This window comes from Notolabrus celidotus, chromosome 12 (genome assembly GCF_009762535.1).
Source record: "Notolabrus celidotus isolate fNotCel1 chromosome 12, fNotCel1.pri, whole genome shotgun sequence".
NCBI lineage: Eukaryota > Metazoa > Chordata > Actinopteri > Labriformes > Labridae > Notolabrus > Notolabrus celidotus.
In genome coordinates this window covers 10,936,235-10,958,404 of record NC_048283.1, presented here as the reverse complement: position 1 = coordinate 10,958,404, position 22,170 = coordinate 10,936,235, and the positions used below count along the sequence as shown (strand labels likewise).

Genomic DNA, 22,170 nt, shown 5'->3' with positions numbered 1-22,170 from the left:
TTATACTCATCAATTTGCACATTCATGGGGCCCCTCTCAAGGTTCAGAGAAGTTGATGAGTTGACAGTGAAAGTATCAGAAAATATCTTGCTCATTCTACTGTTTTAAAGTAGTGCAACTTGATGCAAGGTAAACATGTTTTCTAGCCAAATAAAGATGTGAGGGAATTCAAATAATGTTTAGAAATAGCACTTTGTTTCCCTCACAAAATCATTCAGTCATCAGCTGATCACAATACAAACTCCTCCTTCATGTTCAACACAGAAGGGAAGGAAAACAACCTAGAAGTGTGATGTTTTAGAAATAAAAAGAGGACATTTCTGAAATCAAATGAACCTGATTTTGTTTACAGTAGCACAGTCTGATTCTGATTTTAAAAACAGAACACTGTGACATGGCTAAAACTTCATACAAATGTTCAACACACCCTTAAAGTCCTACAGTTTGTTTTGATTTCCTGAAACTCAGTTATCACCCTACAAATTATGACAGTGTACTGCAGATTTAAGCTTATCTCTGCAGAATCTTGTAGATACAACTTAAATTTGCAGTTAGTAGTTGGTTGTGTGACAACCAATGGTATAACCTGCACACATCTGCATTCTAAAATTAACCCAGAGATGACTTAATCTGAGGTTGATGTGTATTCGCAGGTTCAAAGAGCAGTTTGTTCTGCAGTAGAACAGACTGTTGACAATGCATTGTGCCCTCGCCTCCTCTTGGGCGTTTCTGTCATGGTGACCGTGTCACAGGCCGTCCATCATGGCGAGAAGGTCGTCTCCTTTGCTGCTGGAACAGGGTGATTGATCTCCAGACTCTGTGAACTCTCCCATGATTTTAGCCAGCTCTGCATTAGCCTGTTGGTCCTGAAAGAAAATGTTTTCCACCAATCGTTAGTGCCAGAGAGTAGTCATCACCTGGACTGACACCTCATTACAATAAATCCTGTTAGACTGGCAAAGCTGTACCTCTCAGATCATTGACTGAAACCTTAAGCCTTTCATTGTGGTGGGTACAATTTGGGCCTGAGTCCCATCATGGGGATTCTTTTCAAGGGTAAGAGACAGCCTGCAGTGTTTAGGCTAACAGATTGGGACAAATTTCTTACATCAAGATAAAAAAGGAGGCACAACATCTGCATTCTTGCACGGAATGATGGCTTTTCTAAGTCAAGCGGGCCTGAAATTGGTTTTAGGTTAAAAATAAATATGATTTCAACTCAGCCATAAACTATTTGCAGATAGTTTGAAACAAGTCTGATAGCAAACAAGGGATAATTGTGTGCTCTGCACGACAGGAACGCAAGAGATCAGAGGCTAGACAAACCTATTCTGTGATGAGTGACTAATTGCATGTTTGACTGACTATCATAATCATTCACTCAGCTATCCAGCCAGAGAAACCATGTCATTGTCAATGCACCTCCTCGGCAGCTGTGTGGTTTGTGCACCCTAATGACTGAATGACAGAAGAGAAGTAAACATGGCTTTTGGTTTAAGCGGCACATCAATTTGAAAGTCTTGTAGTCAACACTTGCCCTTTGATGAAACAAATCTGGTCACAAGTTGAGGGTTTCATCACTCAAATACAGAGAATCAGTTCCTTCCATCTGAAGAACGACTTAGTTGCTATGTCCCTGACTTCAAACTGCTGCGTCTGGATCTCCCATTTGCAGAACATTTACACTTCTCAGAAACTTTAAAACCGGTTTACGTAGAGGAAGCAGTGAGAACAGATAAGAAAGCTTTTGTTACCTTTGTGGCTTGGATGTTTATGACTCCGTATGAAAGCTCATCTGGTCTTGATATTAAAGCCTCCCTGTGATTAAAATAAAAACATCATAACATTAGTAATATCAACAACAACTTTAAGTAGTTTGATGTTTTTACAAAGAGAAGTAGCGGTACAAGATGACCAGGTGACATTCAACACAGAGACAGTACACAAAACACAAGGGGACTCACTGTTCTTCCTCATCTGTGGCAAAGAGGTTGACCCTGAAGCCACTGTCTGCATTTCCTGGTTTCTGAACTTCTAATCCTCCCATTAATTTGGCCAAAAGATTCAGCTCCTCTTTGGCAAGGGGGTTGGGAGCAGTGTTGACCTGTTGGCAAACAAAAGCTTGTTTACATCGGTGTATTTGTACAGTTCTGGACCTGGTTCACTTCACCAAACATGCTACATGCTCTTGACGTCATGAAGAGTTAAAACATGTAGGAGCAACTATTCAAAATGTCAGCAAGATGTTTCACCTTAGTGTGCTGAGCAGAGTTTTTAGATGTTCCTGACATGTGGGTTTCCACAGACCGGCTAACGCTGTACCTGAATGGAAAACATGAAAAGGACAGAATGAGCAACGGCTACACTACACTGCATGATCTGTACAGCCTTTGCAAAAGCATCATCAAACAAAGTATCAATGATTGATGTTCAGGAAAATATTTTGTACTTTTCAGCATCTTACATGTTTGTGCCTAGTTTGGTGACCCTGTCTCCAAATATCTCAAAAGATCCCTCCCGAAGAGCAGCCATATAGTTTCCTCCATTTGTGAACTGCAGCCGGCCCACCTCCTCACCAGTACAGCTAAACGTCCTTAAATAATCAGACACAAAAACACAAAATATTACAGTCAAACACGCTTTAATACATTTTCTATGAACAGCAGTTTCTTTTAGTTTCCTCCCCTGTCGTGAAAGTAGTTCCTCTCAGTGCTTTGGAGACTTAAACAGAGTCAAGGCTCAGGTTTTCTTTCTGCGAGTTCCTTTTTCTTGATGTATTAAATGTTTCATTGTGCACAAACAAACCTGAAGTAATTGACTCCGAGCTAGACACTTCCAATCTAAAATTAGAAAGTAAATGCTCGTGCAAAGTAACCTCTGTAATGCAATTAGCTGCAGATAGGCCTACTTAAGATTACAGTGTCTGGGTGAGATCAGTGAACATATGAGGGGCAAAAAGGCAAACATTAAAGACCGTCAGATCTATGCAAGTCACTCGTCTAATATTAGCCTCAGTTAATTTCTAAATCTTCTTAAGTGTGGATACTTTAGAAACGAGTGCAAACAGCCGAATACCTTATCAAGCCAGGGACTTGTGTTCCATAAGGCACAGGACCGCTAGTGGGAAGCACGAAGCGACCATTGGAGTTCTGCACTTTGTCCTTGAGGAAAATAGACACCTGGCACGGAAGAACAATTAGAGACACGCTTAAGAGGATAATCAAACACAGAACAAAAGGGATTGTAAAATCAATCAATAATAAATGTTTAAACGATTTGAATTTACCAAAAATGATAGACTTACTCTTATATGCATGTCTTGAAAGAAGATAAGGAGAGTTTGTCTGATCAGCTGGAAATCCCCGCTGGATAAGGGTGTATACATCTAAAAAAAAAAGAATACAAATTAAAAAATGTAATTACTGAACAGGTGATATCAACTGGTGAAACATATTTTATAACAAAACACATATACTACAATTTTTATAGTCTGCCTTTTGAATTATAATCCAAAGGGTTTGTAACAGCCTTACTGTTAATACTTAATACTACAATTAACTGCTGTACACAGACTTAGAACTTTGTTTATCCCTTTGTTTCAAATGTGACACTGCCACTTTAAAGGTATATCTTTTGGGGCATTTTCGGCTTTAATGGACAGGACAGCTGAAGAGAGACAGGGAATGGGGGGAGCAGAGAGTGGGGGAGGACATGCAGTTAAAATGGTCGAGGCTGGAATTGAACCTGTGACCTCAACACTTCTACTTTAATTGCTTCAAGTACATTTTTCTAGTTGAGTCTATGTGTGGTTAAATTTGATGGATTTTCCTCCTTGTTGTGACTGGTCTGAAATGTGGACCCCAATACTTTCCATTTGAGACTATGCTGCTTCTGACATTGACACATTTTTCCTCTGTTTGGTGCTATCGTGCGAATTAGACGTTTTTACAGGTTTGTCTCTCTTTTTTGTTCATCTAAATCATCCAAATTTAGATGCCTCTTTTCATTGTACCCCATTAAAACCTTACCGCTTAGCTCTAAGATCACTTTGATTACTGTAACAGTGTACTGTACAGGCCTATCTGAAAAATCAATCAGACAACTGCAGCTGATTCAGAATGCTGCTGCTGGGAGTCCTCATTTAGACAAAGAAAGTGGGTCACATCATTCTAGCTCTGGTCTACAAAGTACCTAATGGTAACAAACCATCACAACTGCTCTGGTAGTCTGGGACAGATCTGTTTTCTGAGTCAGAACCAAACATGGAGAGGCAGCGTTGAGTTATTTATGCTGCATGAATTGCAGGTGTGCTGAAACGCCTTTATACTAAATCAAGGTGGAAAACTAATTCAGCTAATTATTCTAATGCACATTTTTGTTATACAATACTGCACTGTAGCATCTATACATGTATTGAAGATCAGTCTTTTTTTAATTTCACCTTTTTTTTTCTTTGCTTTGATTCTTAATCACCTTGTCAAAATGTATCAATCTCCTCTTTTATATGTTTCATAATGTTTGATGGTGTGTGTAAATCACTTTAAATTGCAGAAATGTCTTAGAAATAAACCTGCCTTGCCTAAGATCTTTGAGCACATTGCAAGAAGCCTTTACAAGGCCATGCAGCATATTGTAGCTTCACACTACTGACCATAACAAATGTGACAGGAACCACGCGTCATACCTCGATGAGCTGTTGATACGTCTCATCAACCTGGCCGAGGATGCTGGGTGTATCTTTCACAAAGTCTTTGATTGCGTCCATGTGGTTGAAGGAAACGAGGAGGATGTCCTTTGGTCGGGGACAGAGGAGCACTTGGTATTTGAAAGCCATGGTCATCAAGTCATAGAGCTGTGAAGGAGAACACACACATTAAGATTATTGATCAAAAGTGAACAAATGCTACTGTTGCTTTATAGACAGCAGAGGGAGCCACAAACAGTAGTATGAAGTGGAAGAGGAGGGAATTGCCCCATTATTTTGGGATGTTTTTATACTGTATTCTTCAAGGGAACAAAACAACATGAGTAAGCAAAGTCTGATTCACCTATTATGATGACATATAGCACTGACTGATGTACAGAAAGATTAGAAACTTGACCTTTAACTAATAATCTAGCATGCATACTTATGAGGCTTTAAGACCAACTAGAATCCCTGTGCCGATGATGTGAGAATTGCTATTACTGTTGATTTACCTTTTTCATTGAAGTAACAAAAAACAAAGGGACAGAACAAAAACAATGTTGTTCAACGGTGCAGAAGGGCTACATCTGTGTTTGATGACTCACCTTGTCCATGCTGGCTTGATTGAGTCTCATTATGGAGGCGTGGGCCAGCCTGTCAAACACAGTCCGCAGGGCCTTTTTGGAGTAAAGCTCCTGTGGCTTGAAAAGTTCTTCAAGGAACTTTTTGTTGAACATGGTGGTGATGATGTCGTTCATAACTAGTCAGGTAGAGAGCATGACAGAAGGATTCAAGTCATCAAATTGTACAAATTTACTCAACTGGCAGTGGAGGCTCAAAGGCAGCTTAATAAGCAGTCTATACTATATGTTGGCCAAAACCATCTCACCCAAAGCCTTTCCCCAGTGCCCCAGTAAAGCAGCAGAGTGAAAAGCCACCAGCACATGCTACTTTACAAGTTGTTCGTAGCTTCAGCAAGAAATGCTGAATTTTTATGATTGTTTCAAACAATCACTATTGCAACTGACAGAAGTGATCGCAATCACTGTTTTTAATGTAACATTTAACATTAAACTTCGCCTTTTCCTAACTTCTTCATGCTTTCTATTGGCTCAAGATAGAGGAAATTAAACTTGCCTAACACAGCAAGGCTTTGTTTTAGTTTCAGCTGTTTTTCCCATATGAGGAAGCAAAAGCTCCACTACAAAATAAGGAGCTGTCAAAAATGAAATACAGCACTGAGGGCTTAGACAGACCTGCGATCAGCTTGTTGACATATTCTTCAAGCGCATATACTTTTTTTGTGACACACGAGACAATACTACAAAGTGATGGTGTTGTAATATATACTGTATCGTGTGCCACATACAGCCAAGGGCCCACTTTGTAGATCGAAATTTAATTATTTTTCACTACTTCAAAGTAACTGCCTTCATTGATGATGTGACCATACGATGAGGGCAAAAAATAATCCAATCAATTCCTTGACCAGGATCTTAGTATCTGATTAATTTAATCACTGACATGATGTACTTGTGAACTGAACTGCATGGGGCGCCGTTGGTAAAGTTGTACACGCTGAAAATAACAGCAACATTTCTCCACATTTAGCTCCAAAACGTCATAAAAATGTAGAGTGAATTTTTAAAAGTCACTTTTTTATCATATTTAGAGGAATATTTGTGATCTTGAAAAATATATTAAGTTAAAATCAATGTTAAATCGAAATGCTAAATATAAATCTAAATGTTCAATATAAATCTAGATGCTAAATATAAATATATATATTAAATATAAATCTAAATGTTAAATATAAATGTTAAATATAAATATACATATTAAATATAAATATAAATGTTCAATATTAATCTAAATGTTAAATATTAATATACATATTCAATATAAATATAAAGGTTAAATCTAAATATAAATGTTAAACAAAAATATACATATTAAATATAAATATAAATGTTAAACGTTAAATATAAATGTTAAATGTTGCTCCGCGTTTCTAAATATTTAGCTGATATGCGGCAGTGTGTATTTGCATATCAGCTAAATATTTAGGATTGCAGAGCAACATTTAACATTTCACATTTATATTTAAAATGTAACATTTATATTTAACATTTTTATTTAACATTTCTATTTCTATTTATCATTTAGATTCATAGTTGAACATTTCTATTTATATTTAACATTTCTATTTCTATTTATCATTTGGATTTAACAAATTTTTAACTTAATATATTTTTCACAACAAAATTAAATGTGAAGAAGATCATAAATATTCCTCTAAGTGATTAAAAAAAGGTGACTTTTAAAAATTCCCTCTACATTTTTATGACGTTTTGGAGCTAAATGTGGAGAATTGTTGTTATTTTTAGTGTGCACAACTTCACAAACGGCGCCCCATAGAACTGTGCATGCGAATCTCATCAGGGGTTATTTTCAGAAGTCCAGTTGTTCATTAATAAGCATGTTTTTCTTGAGTCTAGGACAAAGCAGAGCAAAGAGCTACCAGTACAGATACCTCTCCTTCTGTCCTCCTCTATCCAGCCAGCTATTGTAGAGACTTTATAAATTAGAAGCAGATGGATGAATGAAATCATGTTCTGAAAATACATATTCAAGTACATACAGTCTGGGTATGTGCATGCATGCATGAAGAATTTAGAAATGCTTCTTATAATGTTATGTGACTTTCTCTTGTGGAGTCCCTTGCAATGCTAACAATCGTCTTAGGTGAGTCATGTTTTATTTAAAAAACAAGTGGAACAAACAGTTGACCAATAAATGCCAAGTCACAGAAACATTCTTTCCTTTCACAAACAAGTCATGGATCGAACAGACAGAACAAAATGCGCATCTCTTTTAGTTTGAACATGCTACTGCAGGGTGACACTTGTTGTGATCTCTAGCTACCTTTCTTAGCTTTGTCAGCAGGGATATTCTGAGCTCGAAGCCGCTGGTCCAGGATATAAAGCATTTCTCCGCCGAGGTTGATGAATAGCAGAGGGAGGGTTCTTGAAGACATAATGGCGAATGAATGGTTGAATATCTCAAGAAATTGAAGTTTACTAATGGAAGCTAGCTCGAATGCTAACTGCTGTAAGAGGGTCTGTCTGTGTTTGGTAAAACCTTTTCTGGTTGCCAGGCCACGAAGCAAACAACCAATGAGAGCGCTGTGCTGTATGACGTAAAAGGACGTGGAGGTGTGAGGCGGATATGACATGTAGCATTTGACTTAAGTAAACTGTGCTCTCTTTGTACAAGGCATTAGAATTAGACATACAAATAAAAATAAAATGATAATTACATTAACATCAGCTATAAATACAAAAGAACAACAAATAGGCATGACTAATATGTACAGGCTAAAATAATACAATAAAAGTGCAGTGGTGAGTAGCAGAGGTAGTTTTCACATTAAAAAAATAGTAGTTAAATAATACAAAAATAGAAATATGGAATTCTGGTATATGCCAGTCTTGCTACTGTTAATTTTCTGAAAGCAAAAGATCAATTACTTGAAAAGTTTAAATGCTGTAATGTTGAGTCCACAAGGAATGAAATGACCCTCTGTTTTAAAGTATACATGTAGTATTTACATGATTCAACTTGAAGTGGTATCTGTTTATCACCATGGAACAGATCTGAAGTATTTAGATTGATTACTATACAAATAGTTCCAAGGGCAACTAAGAGTGCAAATGGTAGTCAGCATGTGCTTATAATTGTAATTTAGGGGGTCCTTGGAAAATTGTCTCACCTGTAAGGGGTCCCTGGCTCCAAAAAGTTTGAGAACCCCTGCCCTATACCATCCAAAGCAAAAGATACGCACTTCTAAATAATTACTCTGTGCACGCTTTAAATTTGAAGACAATTTATGCCCCCTTTGTGAAAATGAAGTGGAGTCGACGAACCATGTTTTGTTCTCATGCCAAACTGTGAAAACTTTCTGGATTGACATCCATGAATGGTTAAAAGTAATTTGCCTTTTCAATAAATGACATAACTTTTGGTTTGATATTAAAAAATAAAGATGATGAAATCTGCTGTAACCTGAGTTACAGAATTTAAACTTGGACAAACTTGCACCACTAAGAACATCATGGTGTAGACTCCTAAATGTGACAACAGATGAAGAGACATGGGGGGAAGCTCTGAAGCTGCCCCCCAGGATTTCAATATGCAACAGATATAGAGAATTGCAATACAATATATTGCATAATGTTTATATCTCTCCATATATTCACAGTAAGTTTACAGCAGGAGCCTCCCCAATCTGTCCCAAGTGCAAAACAAATATTGGAACTAGAATACACTGTCTCTGGGGGTGTGAAAAGATTCAATTATTCTGGAGGGCAGTATGTGGAGAAATCAGTGCAGTGATAGGGCAAAATCTGCCTCCTAGACCACTTTTGTGCCTACTTTGAAGTGTACCAGACTCTTTGAGGACACAAAATGAAATAATTCAATTTCTTTTAATGTTGGCAAGGAAGTCTATAATGACAATGTGGGTAGGAGATGAATCTCCATCTATTATGTTGTGGAAGTCTCTGATATCTGATGTTGTCACTTTAGAGAACTTGAGATACTGTATTGGAGGAAGAGTTCATCTTTTTAAAAGAAAATGGGAGAAACCTCTGAATCTTCTAAATATTAAGTGCAATTTATAATGAAGATGCTTAAGGATTGTTCTACTAATATACAATACAACTGTCTATTACAACTGTACTATGCTGGACTGATGAATGCTGGATGTGACTATTAGACCAACTATGCAAAAAGTATGTTAGGATGTCCTGAGCTATTGTTTTCAATGTGAAAATCAATAAAAAGAATGTTAAAAAAAAAGAAATCTGCTGTAACATAATTCTGTGCCTCTCAAAATTATTCATTCATAAAAACAGGACTATGAAATCTCCCCCCAAATTTGTTGTTTTGTCTAAATGAATTCAAAATGTACCTAAAATCATTGAAAATAATTCAAGGACCAAGAGCACTAAAAATATACGATTTCCTAAAATAATTCCTCACTGAATTGTAAAATTATTCCTTCTCCTTACTCAACTTATTTTTTTTTTTAAGTATGTATAATTTTCTCATTTACCTTAAATTACCAACTGAAGCTAAAAAAATGTAGCATTTATCCAATGTGTTATTTTTATGTGGCGAGTCCACATGTTTTGAAATCCAGTGTTCTTTTCACGAAGAAGTGAAAGAAGTACAACTTGGTTACTGTAATTTTATATTTTCCACAAATAAGTTTCTGAGAAAACAAAGATGTATGGGAATGTTTTACAGAATGCAAAAATAAACTCCAAGCATGGCAACTAGATGACTTATTACTGTATCTTATTTTTAGCTGGTAAAAATATTCCAAAATGCAATGAGTCTAAGTAAAGGAGAAGGAAGCAGTGTGTAGCAAGCCTACAACTGAAAACTGTGATGTCCCCATATGAGGATGAAGAGTCAAAGGCCTAGAGATGGTCTAAAACTACTGATTCAAGAAACGGTTTACTCACCAAAGTGATCTCAATAGGTCTCTTTTTTTAAATGAAAGTCAAACAAACATATGTGAATATATATTTATTGAAAATATTGTACACAGTGGTTCTTGATTCAAAGTTATTGGTTGAACAGTGTAATTTATTTACAATATTGCAGATCAGTATGAGCATTTTTTGACACAGATACAAACATAAAGCTTTACCAACAATTACTTAAGATGCATGATTTCTTCAATGCATATTTTTGTTGTCTGCTTGGAAGACATGCTTTTGACAGGAGTAAAATGAATCATTAATGCACTGATCACTGTATATAGTTAGTCAGAAGTCTTGTTACAGTGACATTTCTCCACTCCTGATGCGAATTTCTCTTGCCATCCTGCATGTCTCACAAAGTCCGCAGCAAAAGGTCATCAGGGCATCATTGAGTATTGTTCCCTGTGGTTTAAAGATTGCAACACAATCACAACATGGAACACCAGATGAGTGCAGCAGTTTAACTTTATTAAACGTATGGGAACACCCAACATTTCAAATCTCGGTCTTTCACAAGAGCTAAGTTGGCAAAATAGGCAAGTCTTTCAGAGTGAGACTTAAAGCAACACTGAAAAATGATGAGCAAAGAGTTTTTTTTTTCTTTTTGGAGTTTGGAATCAAAAATAATGGTATGAACTTACCTGGATACCATAGGTCAGTCTCATATGAGTCCTCATGGCAGTTAAGCCTCCTGGCAAACAGCCCAAGCAGCAGCTTTCTCCATACTTGTTTGCTGTGTAGCAGCCCAATACAACTGGACAGATGCAACCAATAGCACCTGCACAATACAAGAGTATTCCTCCAATTAAAGAGTGTAAAAGTGGGTTTAATTGGCATATGGGCAAAACTGGATTAAAGTTATTTCAAACATCATGTATGGTACTCACAGACTAAAATGTCACTGCAGCAGGAGCACAGACCCGTGCTCCACTCTCCTGTTTGCACATTTGTTCCATAGCCTCCTGCACCTGGTTGATTGGTGACCACTGGGTTTGACATTTTGGATTACTGGATCTAGATAGAGCTGTTTTTTATTGAGCTTCCTGGAGACAAACACAGTAAGCTGTCAATACAAGTAAAGCAAACGTGAATTTTTCTGAAGGTGAAAAGCTTTCAGAGAAAATATTTAATCCTGTCATTAAAGGCACTGTGGGTTTTTTTTTAACACCTTGTTGGGCTTACTTCTATGTACAAAATGTCACAGGTTGACTTTTCACAGAATAATTCAGATGTGTTAAGAAATGTATTTAAAGCTCTCTATTTGAGATGTGTAAAGTGTAAATTCATGCAGCTCAGTCAGCAGTCATAATACTCCTGCAAAGCATGCAATGTATCAACAGATGTTACATGTAGTCTTTCTGGACAACAGGGAAACCAGTTTTGAGGCTTTTTTAATGAACAATTTATGCTTTTTTTTTTGCATGCTTCTTCATAAAAAAGACCTCTTTAAGTAGTTTATCATCCTTTCCTTATTGGTAATAAGTACAGTACTCATCTCTGTATACAAGAGTCAGTTACTGTCACACAGTCAATGTTGAATGTCACAAAAGAAAAGTATGGAGGATTAAAATTGATCCAAATGTAGACCACTAAATACAATGAGGTGTTACTAGGAAGTTCCTGTTTGACCTTAAAGGCCCTTGTTACCTTGTCAGATGAAGTTCATGTGAATGCACAACTTTAATTGTGCATAAACATCAGTTAACTACATAAAAGTTAAGTTCTTAAGTGAATCTACTGCGAGAGGAAGAAAAGGTGTCACTTACCAGAAGTGTCTCTCAGTCTGCTCTCCTCCTGATCGAACTGACAAAATGAACACCACACAGGAAGCTGTGACGTACTCGAGCCGTGAAACGCTGGTTTGGCAACAAACTGCTGCTTCTGAGGATGACAAAGATCTGTGAGTAATTCGCCGACTAACTCTAGAACGTTAACGAGAACTGCTTGTTTGCTCTGAGGCTGATAATGGGCCAAATCTGAAATCAGCTACAGATCTGTGTGTATGTTTGGGGGTGATAGCTTCAATTTAAAACACCTTCCAATCTCACTTTAGATCAGCAGTTCAGAGAATTCATGCAGTTGTCGTCTTATTACGCCCATTATGTGAAAATATTTGAGTTTTGAATCTACTATTTACTCAGTAATAACTGCTGATAACAATATAAAGGAATGGATTTATTCAATATTTGAACTACAGGATACAGATACAAAGTGACATCTTGCTGCATAAACTTGTCTACTATTTCATGGGTTCCCAAACTTTTCAGGCCACGACCCCAAAAATATAGGTGCCAAAGACTCACGACCCCACTGTCCCTCAGTGTAATTAAATGTTGCTTCATACTTAATTTAGCTAGTCTGCAGAAAATGAGCCTAGCTACAAGCACATGTTGTTGTTTCCTGTGCTGTTATGAATCAACCTGCTACTACTGATGCTTTTGTTAATATATTTACGATGGGTAAAATATGCAATTTTAGATTACTTAAAACATTTTCAAAAAATTCTGGAAGACTTCTCGAGACCCCCTTTAGTGTCTCGCTACTCTCCAGGGGGTCTCGACTCCCACTTTGGGAACCCCTGACCTATTTAACTTCATTCACACAGAAGATCAAAATATGCATCTGGCTTTATATTTTGGAATCTAGTACCTTGGTGCAAAAAGAGGGAAAGATTAAAATAACTGTGCAAGGTTATTGAGCCTACCCATCCAGTGTAGTGAGAGAAAAACATTGCTGCTCCTTAGCCTGAAACTCATAGTTTCATATTGACATAAAATGCAGCAACCCCATCAGCACAGCTTTAACAATTAACATTTTTCACACTTATTTGGCAACAGACTAACATGTTAAATTGCAAGTTTTAAACGTATTTATCATACTTTAAACTACCAGTCATAAGTTTGGACACACCTTCTCATTCAGTCGGTTTCATTTATTTTATTTTTTTTCAACATTGTAGGTTAATACTGAAGACATCAAAACTATGAAATAATCTGGTTTTGCCATAATCTGGATTACAACAGTAGTCAAATAGGGCTATCCATTGTGTACTAACCCTACCTCTGAACAACACAATTGATGGTCTCAAACACATTAAGAAGGCAAGTCATTCCACAAATGAACTCTTGACAAGGCTCATGTTAATTAGAAACCATTCCAGGAGACCACTTTGGCGCTACAGATCACTGTGCGCCAAAACAACCCGCCATAAGAACAGTTTCTTCCCCCAGGCTGTCACTCTGATGAACACTAAACCATAACAGTGTCATACCTGTTGGGTCAATACTCTCTGTAAATATACATGTAAGTGTACAATGCAACAATTCTCCAAGCAGAATTCCATATTTACTACTATTTTTTTAAATGTAAAAACTACCTCTGCTACTCACCACCGCACTATTATCATATTATTTTAGCCTGTACATATTAGTCATGCCTATTTGTTGTTCTTTTGTATTTATAGCTGATGTTATTGTTATTATATATATATTTTTTTTATTTGTATGTCTTATTCTTATGCCTTGTACAAAGAGAGCAGTTTACCTAAGTCAAATTCCTTGTGTGTTCAAGCATACCTGGCCAATAAAGCGGATTCTGATTCTGATTCATGAAGCAGACTGAGAGAATACCAACAGTGTGCAAAAGCTGTCATGAAGGAAAAAGGGGGCCACTTTACAGAATCTAAAATATAAAACATATTCTGGTTTGTTTAAAACTTTTTTGTTAATTAAATATTTCCATATATGTTCTTTCATAGTTTTGATGTCTTTGGTATTAATCTACAGTGTTTAAATTTATACAAACAAATAAATACAAACTCTTGAATGAGGTGTTTCCAAACTTTTGACTGGTAGTGTACATATGGTCATGTTTTTTTTTATCTTTAGCATACCAGGAAACATTAGAGATAAACATTACACCTCATCAAAAAGATTAGTCACATAGTTTTATCAATGTCAATTGTAGGAGGACTGCAGTTGTTAAGTGGAATTCGAATTCTGCAGCTTAAACATTTCCATAACATTGTAGAAAAGATAATAATGTGACTGTTTCATGCAACTTTACCAACACTGATGTATCTGTTTTTAATGGAACGCTAGCTGGATATATAACCAATTGTTTGTAGCCTTTTGATAATCCTTCATTTATCTACTTTACCTGTCATACAAGGGAGTAATGACTGCTTCGTTTGTGTTGTACAGATCTGAACAAATATTTTCCAAAGTACTTCTCAATGCAACTTTCTGCACTTGGAAGTAGTCATACACACTTCAAGTGGGTGAAAAGCAATCAGGAAAAAACAGCACCACAAAGAACTTTCTGTGACATTTTATTTCCATTCAAATCTGACATCAACCTGAAAATGAAAGTACAACAATATTTCAAGACGGGAATACATGAAAAGGGAACTACTTTTCCATATGAGTGAGTGAAAGTTTAGATCAGTTTTTATTTATTTTAATGAGCCTTTGCAGCTGTTGTCTTTGCCTCCGATGCTTCTGTTGGGGCTACACTTTTCTTCATCTTCAACCTCTGCTCTGCTCTCTGCTTCTGCACTTCTTTGAAAACCTGAGAAAAGTCACACAGGATGAAGCATAAGGACACAAAAATCACACCTTGAGAACTTGTTCATCAGTTTGGTGACCACATCAACTGACAGAGAGAGTCTGAGTAATGCTCTAAGACACTATATGCCCTTATGTATTTGAATGGAATAATAACTTCAAACTGAACCCTTCTGATACATTGCCACAGAAAAAAAACAGATTATATGTTATGCGTATATATAGATTATATTCTAGTAGAATAACAGGGTCCTTTGATGCTACCTTAATGCAGAAGGCCTTCTTGGCCAGCCAGCGGCGAGTGACTCGTCTGTAGTACTCTGGAGGGAACGTGTAGGTGATGCCAAGCTGCTCGCACACTTTCTCAAAGGAGTCATAGTTGACCAACCTCAGGTTTTTCAAAAGCTTTTTCCTTCTGTCAATGGCCATTAGCATTCGCCTCTTGTTAGCCTTGTCCTGCGATAAAATAAAACATGAAAACAGGAAGTGGGACACTAAATGTGAGTCAAACAGGCTTAAACAGGTAGAGATGCAGACACCAAATGAAGCCTATTTCTTTTTTAGACTGATAAGTTTATGTAACCGTTTATCACCACTTACAAACTGTGCTTCGCGTCTGTGTCAATTTTAACCACACACCTATGTATGACGTTACCTAGGAAATTTCCAACCATGACTTTGCTACGTATGTTCTAATTTAATTTTGTGGGGGGGTGGACTGCACAGGATATCCTGTACCACAAGCAAGCATCAGAGGAAGGAAGAGAGTTACATACACACATACATGACAGTTGTAGTCGTGGTGCAAGTCAACTGCCCTTTGACGTGATACGTCTCTGAGGTTTATATAAACCCAGTGCAGAGGATGAGGCTAGCTCTTACACAAACAAGGAAGAAGACATCATGTCCACTCTGCTGTCACTCACCTTGTGATGTTTTTGTAAGTGCTCCTGATAGTTGCGGATTCTTGCTGTCAAAATAGCAACTGAAAAACAGATCAAGAGAAAGTTTTAAAACTGCTCACCTTGTATTTGCATGAGAACTAGGGGTGGGCGATATGGCTGAAAATGAATATGACGGTCATTTTCTGCTTCTTGAGGAAACAGTTTTAAATTACACACATGTTCACTCACTACAACTCCCTTCTCCCCCTTGCATATGCTTGTGTAGTCAACTCATAACTCTGCCTCAGACCAAAGAAAGATGATTGTATAAGCCACTAGTGTTCAGTTCTTAGTATGTTGTAGCTTCTGACTGAATCTGTGGGACCTGAGTTTTTGTATCTCTCCTGCTTCCCTGTTTGTATTTGTAGAGAGTTACTTTATTTTATTGTCTTTCTTAAGTTAATACATCTGTCAACATGTCATTTTCTAACATAGCTATTTTCAGAATGAAGGTATTTCAGCAATATAACAGCTGGGGACTTTTATTATGAAAAACGTGTCTAACAAAAAGTGTTTATCATCAATTCAACTGAGCTATACTGGAGCTACAAAGCTTTACATTTGTTCCTTAGACACCCTCGATTGTTTTAATGATCTTGGACTTAAGACAACAGAGTCTTCATTTAAACACAATGGCGAGAAAAAGTTTACAAAGAGGTGGACCAGCCCTTTGGTCAGTGAGCGTGGCTCTACTTTGTCAGAGCAGACAGAGAAAAGACTGAGATTCAATCATTGCTGTAGGACACAAATCACCCTGTTACACAACTTTCTTATGCAGCACTGTGGCTAAATCAGTGTTGGGGGAAGTAAATCTCCATCATGTGTACAAAAAAACAAATCAGGTGTTTCAATAATGACAGTATTGCAAAACCCATGTCTTGGTAGTCCATTTCACAAGTGATGCTATTGAAACCGGTACGTGGCCCACCCCTATTGAGCACACTATTTCCACATCGTTGTTAGGGGAACTCACCCTTAACTTCCACTGAGCTGCGGTCGTTCTCATCCTTCTGGACTTTTGAAATTAGCTGTTCCTTTTTTATATGTAGTTTTTCACTCTGAAAAGACAAATCGGTAACAGTCAGAAATCCAAGCAGTCTTCTCATTCAGCATAATTGAGAGGAAGAGGTAGAAGTGAAAGGATCTGTGAACTCACGTGGCTTGCCAACTCCAACGAAATAAGTCTTTTGACGATATCATCAGTCCTATAAACACAAAACACACTTGTTTTGACACGAGAAGATGATTCAAATCATATCTAGACTTTTAAATAGCTGCTGATATATATATTTTACTCATATTATGTGAGGTATGGTATATGTGATTAGTACGTTTGAGCGAGGGGTACAGCTGTGTAATCAATCTTGAGCATTGTTGGAGGGAGATCACTCAGCTGGCTCTCAGGGACTGAAGGAAACACAAATATTTGATGAAAGATTTGGATTTTTAAAACATTAGAAAACACAGTTTCGGTGATAACCAGGATCATAACATACCTGTCTTCCTTTTCTTTATCCCCCGTGCATAATGTCTGACTGGAGGTGTAACAGCAAAGCTTCCTGCAACTGAGGAGAAATGGAGGAAAATATTATTAATGTGTAACAAACATGTCTACTGACTCTTCTAGATAGGGACTATTCATAAGCAGATACAGACGACGTGAGGCAGATAAAAGACTGATATTGGTTTCGTAAAACAGAGACCTCCCTTTACTCTTTATTTAGTGACTCCTGCATGTGAACAAAACTTTCCACTAGCAAATAAAAACCACAAATTATGAATCACAACATGCTTCCTGGATTGATAAAACACTGCGGCCAAATGCATTGCTACATGTGTAACATTTCTACTCAGTCAAAGTGAGTAGAAAGTTTCAAGATGACGAGGCACAAGTTAAGCAGCACGATTTGAACGGCATCAGCAAGATAATCTACAGAACACATTTGTCCACACATCCCAGATTAAAGGCACCTACGCATGTTAAAAGATAGTGAGAGGATAGCGGTTTTCAAAATCAGATCATCAAAACACTGAGTGATGTCATGTCCTGTGTACACTCGTACTTTATGTCTTCTTCAAAAATACACGAAAACTTGTCGCATGTCTCAGCTGTGTGTGCTGTTGATAACATTATTGACAAGAGGTAACTTTTCTTGGTATTCATGATCTTGAAAGCTTGTTTGTTTCCATACAATATCACGAGTCACAATTCCTTGCATTTTTCACCAATTTTAAAAGAGGCTTGGTTTGCAGGAAGAAGTTAACTAAACCTTGGACGGGCCTGTTAAAGAAGGCTTTGTGAGTGTCAGCAAGCTGAAAATAGGATGTCACAGTCAGTGTGAACACAAGCTACCACATACGAGTAGAAATGAGGGGGAAATGCGAGCAGAGCTGCAGTAGTTGCACTTGATGTGATGATAATGAAGTGCATCAAAGATAATCATGTTACTTCAGATTTAAGTCAGATCTATGACTCAGCTCCATTTCAAGACACTTTTCTCCAAATTCTCTTCGCCATCATACTAGCTGCTTAATTCTAGATTGTAAGTGTGTGGGGGTTTATATTTATACTTTGACCCTGTGTGTACTAAATTTATATTCCTTGTGCCACTTTTCATTTGGACTTCAATAACATTGGGAATCAATAACTGGGGCTTTGTGTCTTTCTTGAAACTATTCCGACAGACTGTTTAACTCAGTGATTCTCAAATGGGGGTACGCGTACCCCTAGGGGTACATGGGAGTACTGCAAGGGGTACGTGACATATGTGAAAAAAAAGAATGTTGCGTCACAACAAATTTAAAAATATTTGATTTAAGAACAACTTAATCAACAGCATTTAATTTGTATTTCAATGCAACATCAAATAGGGCACTATTTCCAAATGGAGCATATTCATTCATAAAATATATTATTTAAAAAAAGCGCTTGGACTAGAGGGCCTCCATTTGTTGACGTCAATTGTTCAGCGAGCGATCACGTACAGCATGCTAATAAAAGTGCGGCCAGGAGGATAACAATGGACAGGTGGTTGAAATGCTTCTTGTTTGACAGAAATAAATCGGTGTGCTCCTTGGGCCATCAAAAGGTACAAGCTGCCTCAATATTTAATTATTTCCAAAAAATATTACACTACAAAAGCATTGAATTTGTGTCATCTTTCATTTAAATGTTATTATGACACTGTAAAACCACATGCATATATTTATTCATGTTATTTTCCTATATCCTGAACATTTTTCTCTGCCATACAAGGGGGTACTTGGCAGAAAGTGTTTTTGAAAGAGGGTACACAAGCCAAAAAATATTGAGAACCCCTGTACTTTCCCAAATTGTGTTTCATTCAATTCATTTCTATGGAGTTTTTTTCTCTTAAAAAAACATTCATTATTTTGTCTAAAAATAATGTCAAAGGCTGTCAGTAAAATCTCAAGTCACATTTTCCGCCTAAATTTAAAGTATACAGCATTTATTTTTAATAAATAAGCTATATTGCATGTTACTTATAGATTGGTCTGATATTTAGTCTATCTTGACTTTAATAAATAAAGGTATGGTCAACATCCAGCTCTATGAGCTGAAGAGAACACTGCTGGAAGAATGTTATTAGGTTTTTCAAGTCACCATATCAGGAGCGGTATAAAGGTGCACATGCATGCTGGAGACAATGTGGCTTGACTGTTGCTAACCATTATCATATCTTCTGGGAATGTCCCAAGCTAAGTGTTTTCTGGAAGGGTGCCCATGCTTCCTTGAGCACGGTCTTTGACACCCAAGTACCTCCGAGTTTTGATGTTCTGTACCTGGGCCGTGTCCCTTTAAGATTAAGCTGCTATAATTACTCTTGGTGGCAAGTAAGAAAACAATTACAAGGAGATGGTTAAGCCCAATTCAGCCTTCCCTGGATGATTGGATTGGAATAACTCTTGAGATATTTAGGATGGAAAAATTGACCTATCAATTTAAGAATCCAAATTGACAAATTTTACCAAATTTGGAACAACTGGATTATATTTGTTACTCCCAAAAGAGCAGATTTTATTTGGTCTCACAGGTAATATTGTCTTGTAATTTAACTATTTAATTTCTGACTGGTTATTTACTTTTTTTTTGACAGCAGCGGCAGGTGACCACCCTGGTTCTTGTTCATAGTTCCATGTACTCTGTTCTATCTTTAATTATTATATGCAGTGAAGGCTGCTTGTATTTTATTTTGCAACTGGTGTGGTATGTGCTGATGTTTTCTGTATGTTCTTATTTAAAACCAATAAAAAATATTGTTAAAAAAAATATTGAAAGTATTGTCATGCACCAATTTTGGTTAGGTGCATTACAAAGACTTGACATTTAACTTGAAGTATTCAAATGGAGTTGTCATTAAAGGATTCTAAACTTTAGAGTGAAATTTAGTACACAATTATTGTCATCCAGACACTGTTTGCTGTATTCCATCATAGTAATAGAGTGATCTATCAACTGTGTGCATCTCCTTTCTGCAGCCTCTGCCCCTAACAACAGTGCCCACTGCTGTCAGCGTTAGCTTATGACAGCTAGCACAGCTACACGCCGACAGAAGGACAGCTTCTGCATGGCAAGAATCTTTGCTGTATGGAATGCTTTATTCAGTTTCCTCAAACAGGAACAGTCAGTTCCCTCAGGGTGATTCTGTCCATTAAACTTACCAACGCTGACTCTGGGTCCTGTTAACAGCGCCGAGCTGCATGTCCAGGGTTTCAGTGACAGAGCCGAGCACTCCCTTAAAACACCAGCTGACGACTTCAGGACAGTCCGCAAAGCTATGTTTGCGAACATGGCTACAAGTATGCTCTCAAATGGAGAAATTAACCTCCCGATAAGTGTTAGAAAATATCTGGTTATCACACTCGACCCCTACATGAGGTCCGCCATTTTAGCTAGACCAAAGTAGTCGAGTGACGATGGAGGAATCTTTTTTTTTTTCCTCAGGCTATGGTACCAAACCCTGAACACATCGATGAGAAAACATCAAACAACTGAACATAGAGGCTGTTTTTGAAACCGCCTGCTACACACTACCAGTGGTGGACAGTAACAAAGTAAATTTACATTAGTAAATGTTTGAGTATCTGTTCTTTACTTGGGAACTTATTACTTTTACTCCACTACATTCAGAAGACAATTATTGTACTTTTTACTCCACTACATTTCTATCAGTGCTCTAGTTACTCACTACTTTCACTTTGAAGTCAGCTCATGAATTTCCTTCTCTTTTCTGAAATCTGAGCCCTAATAATAACAATAATAATAATAATAATAATAATAATAATAATAATAATAATAATAATACATTTTATTTATAAAAGCGCTTGAAAAGATTCCCTGAGACACTTTACAAGAAAAAAAAATACAATAGAAAAGCAAAGGAAAACAGTGCAAAAAAAGCAAAACAAAAGCAAGGCAGCAAAATAAAACAAAACAAAACAAAAATCAATCAATTATAGGTTAAAAACCTTTGTAAATAGGTGGGTTTTGAGTCCGGATATGAATTTGGTGAGTGAGGGAGAGAATCTGAGGTGTTGGGGGAGAGGGTTCTAGAGGGTGGGGGCAGCAACAGAGAAGGCCCTGCCCCCCCAGGTTCAGTGCTTGGGTTTGGTGAGAGGGGTGAGGAGGTTGGCATTGGTGGAGCGGAGGGACTATATGGCTGCAGAAGGTCGGTGAGGTAGGAGGGACCTAGATTATGGAGGGCTTTGTAGGTGATGAGGAGGATCTTGTACTGTATTCGGGAGGTAATGGGAAGCCATTGGAGGTTCTGGAGGACTGGGGTGATGTGGTCCCTGGAGCGGAATACAGTAAAATGTGTTTGTGTAGTTCTGTTTGTCTCAGTGGTTTAGTCGTACCTGTATATCCTGCGTCTCCACGGTTGAACGTGGAGCAAACACAGAGCAAATTTCACTCAGATCAGGCAGTTCATTAAGAGGTGGTAATGATGACTATACTTCTCCACCTGAGAACTCATGGCCATATCTTCAGCCTGTTTTAAGAGGTTGTTGAAATGAAGAATGATACGTATCTTTGAAATATTCTTCTTGTTTCCCACTCTGCCCAAACATACAAACATTCACTGTCCAACCTGAGAAAGCGTGTTGAGCTACGTAACATTTGTTTCATTCCAGATGAACATTTCAAACTAAGTTGTCTGTGCTTGGAGTAACTAAGTTTCTGTTTTTATTCCATGGTATAGTTTTTAGAGATTTCAAGTAATGTTTTCTAGATAAACATAATGTAACAGAATATACTCCTATGTATTCTTGACTGCAGTCGTGCTTTGTGAAAATACAAAGTTTTGAGATACTTTTAAAAGTACTTCAAATACTTAATTATTTTTAAAAGCAAATTCTTCAGTACCCAAACTCAAGTAATAATTTGACAGAGAAACTTTCAC

At 37.3% G+C, this 22,170-nt stretch overlaps 3 protein-coding genes across 3 annotated transcripts; all 3 read right to left on the bottom strand.

Annotated features, from left to right (window-relative positions):
* Positions 1-629: 629 nt before the first annotated feature.
* oscp1b (organic solute carrier partner 1b) lies at positions 630-7,855 on the bottom strand. Its single transcript, XM_034698693.1, has 10 exons — positions 7,613-7,855; positions 5,293-5,447; positions 4,685-4,852; positions 3,305-3,385; positions 3,076-3,179; positions 2,465-2,593; positions 2,253-2,322; positions 1,965-2,104; positions 1,755-1,818; positions 630-866 (listed from the first exon to the last, which is right to left on the bottom strand). The coding sequence occupies exons 1-10, from the start codon at positions 7,722-7,724 to the stop codon at positions 747-749; spliced, it is 1,143 nt and encodes a 380-aa protein (XP_034554584.1). The 5' UTR covers positions 7,725-7,855; the 3' UTR covers positions 630-746.
* A 2,412-nt stretch (positions 7,856-10,267) lies between these two features.
* On the bottom strand, positions 10,268-12,129 carry LOC117822989 (cornifelin-like). Its single transcript, XM_034697998.1, has 4 exons — positions 12,006-12,129; positions 11,127-11,282; positions 10,881-11,017; positions 10,268-10,641 (listed from the first exon to the last, which is right to left on the bottom strand). The coding sequence occupies exons 2-4, from the start codon at positions 11,236-11,238 to the stop codon at positions 10,537-10,539; spliced, it is 354 nt and encodes a 117-aa protein (XP_034553889.1). The 5' UTR covers positions 11,239-11,282; positions 12,006-12,129; the 3' UTR covers positions 10,268-10,536.
* A 2,424-nt stretch (positions 12,130-14,553) lies between these two features.
* mrps15 (mitochondrial ribosomal protein S15) lies at positions 14,554-20,701 on the bottom strand. Its single transcript, XM_034698724.1, has 8 exons — positions 20,432-20,701; positions 17,245-17,313; positions 17,080-17,155; positions 16,905-16,953; positions 16,722-16,806; positions 15,731-15,789; positions 15,069-15,260; positions 14,554-14,808 (listed from the first exon to the last, which is right to left on the bottom strand). Exons 1-8 carry the CDS (start codon positions 20,559-20,561, stop codon positions 14,698-14,700), a joined length of 771 nt encoding a protein of 256 aa, XP_034554615.1. The 5' UTR covers positions 20,562-20,701; the 3' UTR covers positions 14,554-14,697.
* Between the last annotated feature and the right edge of the window lie 1,469 nt (positions 20,702-22,170).

Excerpts from the sequence above, each read along its gene's own strand:
- mrps15 (XM_034698724.1), bottom strand. The coding sequence starts at position 20,561 with ATGTTCGCAAACATAGCTTTGCGGACTGTCCTGAAGTCGTCAGCTGGT. Across the intron at positions 16,807-16,904 it reads CGTTGGAGTTGGCAAGCCAC|AGTGAAAAACTACATATAAA; the intron begins GTGAGTTCACAG and ends TTGTCTTTTCAG. Across the intron at positions 15,790-16,721 it reads CAGCTCAGTGGAAGTTAAGG|TTGCTATTTTGACAGCAAGA; the intron begins GTGAGTTCCCCT and ends TCTGTTTTTCAG.
- oscp1b (XM_034698693.1), bottom strand. The coding sequence starts at position 7,724 with ATGTCTTCAAGAACCCTCCCTCTGCTATTCATCAACCTCGGCGGAGAA. Across the intron at positions 2,594-3,075 it reads CAAGTCCCTGGCTTGATAAG|GACGTTTAGCTGTACTGGTG; the intron begins GTATTCGGCTGT and ends TGATTATTTAAG. Across the intron at positions 867-1,754 it reads TAAACATCCAAGCCACAAAG|GACCAACAGGCTAATGCAGA; the intron begins GTAACAAAAGCT and ends ATTTTCTTTCAG.
- LOC117822989 (XM_034697998.1), bottom strand. The coding sequence starts at position 11,238 with ATGTCAAACCCAGTGGTCACCAATCAACCAGGTGCAGGAGGCTATGGA. Across the intron at positions 11,018-11,126 it reads CTGCAGTGACATTTTAGTCT|GTGCTATTGGTTGCATCTGT; the intron begins GTGAGTACCATA and ends TGTATTGTGCAG. Across the intron at positions 10,642-10,880 it reads GACTGACCTATGGTATCCAG|GGAACAATACTCAATGATGC; the intron begins GTAAGTTCATAC and ends TTTAAACCACAG.